At 50.9% G+C, this 6,000-nt stretch overlaps 1 protein-coding gene across 1 annotated transcript in view; it reads right to left on the bottom strand.

Moving 5' to 3' along the window:
- Positions 1-357: 357 nt before the first annotated feature.
- ncoa1 (nuclear receptor coactivator 1) overlaps positions 358-6,000 on the bottom strand; it is a 29,027-nt gene continuing 23,384 nt past the window's right edge. The window contains exons 12-21 of the mRNA XM_027284577.1: positions 4,497-4,833; positions 3,993-4,175; positions 3,569-3,683; positions 3,305-3,473; positions 2,638-2,958; positions 2,167-2,268; positions 1,593-2,010; positions 1,324-1,492; positions 1,041-1,230; positions 358-792 (exon numbers count right to left, since the gene is read on the bottom strand). Coding sequence (XP_027140378.1) covers positions 613-792; positions 1,041-1,230; positions 1,324-1,492; positions 1,593-2,010; positions 2,167-2,268; positions 2,638-2,958; positions 3,305-3,473; positions 3,569-3,683; positions 3,993-4,175; positions 4,497-4,833 — 2,184 coding nt within the window. The 3' untranslated portion in view covers positions 358-612. The remainder of the gene's footprint in view (positions 793-1,040; positions 1,231-1,323; positions 1,493-1,592; positions 2,011-2,166; positions 2,269-2,637; positions 2,959-3,304; positions 3,474-3,568; positions 3,684-3,992; positions 4,176-4,496; positions 4,834-6,000) is intronic.

Here is a 6,000-nt window from a genome sequence, read left to right as displayed (position 1 = left end):
AAAACACAACAACAAACAAACGACAGAGAAAGAGAGAGAGAGAGAGGAAGAAAGAAAAAAATAAAAGAATAAAAAGGAGGCCGGCCCTGATTTGACAGTGACGACAACTTGGCAAATCTACAATGATGTCGCAGTTGTTTTCTTGGGTCAGGAAGCAGGAAGTAGGTCACCAAGGAATGAGCAGCAAGACAACACTGCCTTTAATAGGCTGAGGCAGACAGACAGGTTGTCAGACAGATCAGACAGGCAGGTTTAAATACACTGCTGCTCCTTCTGACTTGAGTCGTTTCTTAAAAAGTTCTGGGCGGGAAAACGAACCAGCCCCAAATCCTCCCACCCTTTAAATCCCCCCGCCCGCCCGCCCGCCCCGCACTGAAGCGACCCGGCCGCGTTAACTCCACTTTAAAAACAGCCGAACCCTCTCCGAAGCGTGGCCCGTCCAAACATCCATCCTTCTATCCATCCATCCGGAAAAAGGTGAGACAGAGACAGCAAATGGGGTCTGGTGCACCGACCTCCCGAGGAGGAGGAGGAGGCGTAGAAGTGAGAAGTAGACGGAGTTCAGGGAGAGCTGGAAAACGAGGGAGAGAGGGGGGGAGGGCGTGGGGGTCGTCACTCGGTGAGCAGCTGCTGGAGGAGGCTCTTCTGCTGGGCCTGGTTGTTCTGGGGGCCCTGCGGTCCGGGGCCCTTCTGGGAGGCCGCAGCTCCGATGGAGCCCTGGTTCAGGTAGGAGTCACTGCCAACCAGGTTCACTGTGCACTGGACGTCCGCGAACACCTGAACCTGCTGCACCTGCACACACGGAAGAGACGGTGCATTCCAGATTTGGAGACAGCGTGCTTAATGTGGGTGACTGCTCGGACACCAGAGGGTTAACAAATATTTCTGATCCCTGGTTGTAACTTATGCAACAAAGCAGGGACTTCAAGGACTTTCCAGGCCCAAAGGAAAATATACAACAGACAGCAGGTGTGGCAGGATATCATGAATGGAAGGTGAACTGTATTTATACTTTATGGTTCGGGTTCAGGGTCACTAACCTGCTGGTCGCTGCACACTGAACCCACGTTGCTGAGGTTACTGTTGCTCATGCCAACCGGCTGCCCCATGGGAGGTAATGAGCCGACACCACCCGAGCCTCCGGCCATGGAGACGGTGATGCTCATGTTGTTGTAAACCCCCTGCTGGCCAAAGGCCTGCCCTGCACTCTGTCCCGACTGACTGAACAGGCTGCAACAATCAAGAGCAGACGGCGCGTCACACCGGGAGAGGGTCTCATTTAAATAATGCGAATAACGCTCAACAACTGTGCTTGTTCCTCACCTGTTGCTGCCCATGCCGGTCTGTTGCCAGCTCTTCATGTCTGGTGACTGGTAGCCAGGAGGTGGGGCTTGCTGAAGCAGAGGGCTCTGGGAGGTGGAGTTCTGAGGTGACAACAACGGGCTGGTCGGGCTCATCTCGGGAGGGAACGATGGGTCTTGCTGGACCAGAGCTTTGAAGGAGAAAAGGTGTACAGGTTCAGGTCAGTTAAGACAAATGACTCTGGTCTTTCAGTAAATAACCCTGATGTGATGGAGTTTCCTTGAACTCACCAGACCCCCCAAACTGCTGGAACAGCCCCTGCTGCAATGAGGAGTTCACGGTGTTGTTGAACTGGCCCTGCACGCCGCCCATCATCGTCTGGTTATTCAGGGGAACTCTGACAGACAGTTTGTTGTCCAGAGGGCCCCCGGTCATGGGACTGAAGTGACTGGGTGAGGTAGGGGATTTTCCCGTCATTGGGTTGTACCCTGGTGGGAAGTTAAACTGCTGCTGCTGCTGTTGAGGCGTTGTTGGGGGACCTTTCGGGACCCTGGCAGTGCCAATGGACCCCACGGCTCCAGTCGGGGCGCCTGCCACGTTCTGTCTCATCAGCATGAACTTCTGCTGGAAAAGCTGGCGCTGGCGGTGCTGGATGCTGTAGATTTCTCTCTGACGCTGGGCCAGCATCTGAGCATTCAGCGGCGGCTGCTGAGAGACGCGATGCAAAAAGAGTTTGTTGGAGAAGTTTTCAAAGTAAATATTCAAGAGGACACTCAGTCTGCATGAGGAGGACAGGAAAGATTACAAATCTTAAAGGAATTCAGACAAACAAATTATCTTGGGAGTCTTTGGGCCTCGACTCACTTGTGAGGGCATCTGAGGCTGTTGAACCCCCTGACGAATCCCGATGTTCACGTGCTGGGCTCCTGCTGGAAACGGATTCATGCCCGCCATCCTGTTCTGGAGCTGAGACAGAGGAAGAGAACAAAAAAGAAAAAGAAAAGACAAGGTCAGACAGGAGTGAAAGGATGAGAGGATGGAAGGCACAATTTAATCCGACAAAGGAAAAAACGAGGGAGAGGAGATGAATAACTGTGATGATGGAGGTTAATCAATATTTTAAAAATGAAATCAGAGGAGTCGTCATGATATCGGAGGATTAAGACTAACACAGAAAGCCACAAGTCGCTCTGCACTTTAAAGTGTGTGTAGTACAGTAAAGCTAAAAATAACTCAAAGGTGTTGTTGTATTAGCAGACGCCTCATTTCTCACTGCAAAGCTGTGACTGTACACATTAGCCCCAGCCGAAATGCCGGCGCCTCCCTCGTCCTCACCTGCTGTGGGCCTTGCACCCTCTGCTGCAGCTGCAGGCGCAGCTGGTTGGGTGGCAGCCTGAGCTGAGCGCCCATCCCCTGCGGTCGCGTCGTCAAGCCCGGCCTCAGCCCCATGCCCGTCGTCCCGCCGGGGAAAGCCCCTCGGGGGGCTCCAAACCCCAGACCCTGCGGCCCCACCGTGGCCAGCTCTGGAGGAAACTGAGCTTGTGAAGCTGGTGTAAATTGGGATGGGTAGGTGGGCAGTTTAGGGTCCATGGAAACTGGGCTGGCAGTGGATTGCTGGGGTGGGAAGTTTTGGGGCAAAGGGTCAAAACATCCACCCTGGGAAGAGGCAAAGAGAGAAAAAATAAGAGATAATAAAGAGGTCTTTCTTCCAAAAATTCTGCATTTCTTGCATCATTACTTGTCACAAGGAACAAAAAGAAGCAGTGACGGGCCATATTCTGGAGCTCAAATAACGGTAGAACAGCTGTATATTTGGGGATTACTTGCAAAATACAAACACCTCCTGATGTACTTGAAATCGCTCCAACAGGGTTTTTTGCCAAATCCAGCTTTGTGGCACAAATAATGAGAGCAGAGGCCAGCGGAGGCTACCAGCAATCCAACAACTGTACTGTGTGCTGTGATCAATCATAGTAACGAGTCTCTCCTGACACACACTTACCTGGACCAGTTTGTCGATACCCAGGGCCTTATCCAGCTTGGCCAGCTCGCTCTCATCGGTGCCACTGAGGAAGGTGACGAGCTGCTCCAACAGAGCTTTCTCGTCGTTTCGGCCTTCGGGCGTGGTCGGAGGGCCCAGCACTTCGTCCAGCGTACACGGCACACACTGCCTGCTCGCACACACACATCACATCAGTGTCAGTGGGGTTTTTTTAAAGAAAGGAATATCACAGAGTTAAATGACAGCAGCGGTGGTGGTGCTTACTCTTGTGGTGATGCCAAGGGAGCTTGTAAAGGAGTTCCAAGACCGTCAAAGGACAAGGTGTCGGACAGAGCCAGCGGCTGGAACTGGGAGTCTCCCACGTCCATCTTGGTTAGGCCTGAAAAAGATTTGAACAGTTTTAAAGCCAGAAAATCCAAAAAGAACCGTGCAAGTCTGTTAAACACTCATTGTGCAAAGCTATGTCACATGTGGGGATATACTGTATATATGTAACAGAATACAGCCTGTACACACCCAGTGCTGATGCTGATTCTGGCCATTCATAATAAAAGTACTGAAAGTTTCAGCCTATAGAGGCCGACGTAACAATGCTTTACTGCTCCTGAAGATTTAGTGTCAGGTTACAGACAAACAGAGTTCCCACAGTTAAGACCGGTTAACTGTTATTAAGCTGTAAGTTGTGTACCAGTGCTTGAACTGAATGGGTTGATGACTTCTGCCTCCGGAAAGGGGCTGCTGTCTTTGGGGGTCTGGAAGGGGTCTCCCTGTCCCTGAGCCTGTGTCTGGCTTGGAGTGGGGGGGCTGCAGAAATCGAACGACGACTGACTCTGGAGGCTGCAGCCTGAGGGTGGACCGCCATCGCTGAGCCCTGAGAAGCGGACACGAGCGCACAGAGAGTGAGGAAGAGAGAAAACTGAATCTGAGACTTTGAGAGACAAACACACTCAGAAAAGTCAAATGTTTTGGTTTCTGTGCGGTGTGTTGACCCTGCAGTGCATCCTAAAAGCCACTAGGGGGCACACAGCCCGATAATGTGAAGGTAAATGAATGAATGAATCAAAATACTACACCTAATACTACAACTGATAACAATAATCTGAATTTTAACTCCAATAAAAATCATAAAACCCTCAATTTTTTTTGTAAATACGACATGACGCCCACGCTCCCCGCTGACTTCAAACTGTACCTCTGTTCGGAGTGCCGGGAGGCTCTCTCTTCACATTTAAGTTGCGGGGAGTGCTGGCCTCACCGGGCTGGAGCTGAGTGGGTGACTGCAGTTTGAGCTGGGGGGAAGGGGAGTGGAGTTGGGGTGACGGTGATTGCAACTGGGGAAGGGACAGGGGGGACTGGAGCTGGGGCACCGGGGACTGGAGTTGAGCTGGGGGCTGGGGGGCTGGAGACTGGAGTTGGGGGCCTCCTCCGGGGATAGCTGAATCCTCGCTGCCCTGTTTGGCCCCACTTGGGCCTCTCAGGCCAGGCAGCAGCTGGGTGAGAGGGTCCACGTCAACAGGGCCAGTGGACATCTGAGGGCCGGAAAACGGAGAGTTAAGAGCAGAAATAAATGAAAGAGGTGGGAGGGGGGTGGAGATGAGGAAGAGACAGGATGGGAGGACGAACGGTGTAACGGTGCGAGAGAGGAAAGAATTAAAGAATAATGGGTGGTGGAAGAGAAGAAGAAGGGAGGAGGGGGGGCAGAGGATCAGTGACAGAGAGATGGGGAGAGACAAAAGGTCAAAGGCCAGTGAGCTTCAAAGGCTGCAGCTGGTAGCTGAGCCTACAGTGGAGACAAAGTCCAAGAGAATAAACATTCAACATGATTTACAACGGCTGTCAGGCCACTGCCAATGCAGGAGCAAAGCTCAATAGAGGTAAAATTCCAACGCTTAATTGTGATGTAATCTTTCTCTCTAGTGAAAGCGTGCAGGAGCGCCACCTCCACGTTTCAATGATCCGCTCATTACAGTTATGATTTCAGTGTCATGAGCCTGATTACATGTATAACATAAGCCTGCTGTCACAGGTTCACTGCTGGTCCTGTCACACTTTAACCTCACAGGCTCCGAAAAAAAACACTTTCCTAAACACTTTTCCTTGACCTCGATGGAAAACATCATGAGGTCAAGATAAGACGACAGCGGCGATCGGAGAATCCGACTGCACTTGCCCTAGACTACGTCATCATGCGTCTGCGACAGGTGGATGAGAAACTACAAAAAACTACAAAGTTCAGAAGACGGACTACAAAACGCACATCCCCGCTTTTTTAATGGACAACCCGGTGAAGATAGGACTTCATTATAAACATCTAACTTTAAATTTTGATTGGCTGTGAATGACGGAACGGTGCATTGATATTTTTGGCGTTATCTCCTTTCCTTTCGTAAAGGATGGTCCGGTGTGTCCTATGTTAAAGGAGATAAGAAAGGAAGCACTGAAGTAAATACTACTGGGTCATTTCACTCAGTTGGGAACCTTCCAAAGCAGAAAAGACCCAGTGAGTCTGAGAAACTCTGAGTGACTTCATCTTTAAGTCAGTTGAAGATGTTTAAGGTTAAAACTAAGATCACTAAAGATGCCTTCAAGGCGCAGCACTCGTTCTGGTTCATTAGTTCTCGGCTCAGGCTGGCGGTGGTTGCTAACAGGACAGTCCTGAAGTTGTCAATCAAACAGTTTGTATCCACTAATCAGGC

The sequence above is a fragment of the Larimichthys crocea genome, chromosome XI, assembly GCF_000972845.2.
Source record: "Larimichthys crocea isolate SSNF chromosome XI, L_crocea_2.0, whole genome shotgun sequence".
Classification (NCBI taxonomy): domain Eukaryota; kingdom Metazoa; phylum Chordata; class Actinopteri; family Sciaenidae; genus Larimichthys; species Larimichthys crocea.
Note: the sequence above shows the minus strand (reverse complement) of the source record. Positions and strands in the feature narration are given on the sequence as shown.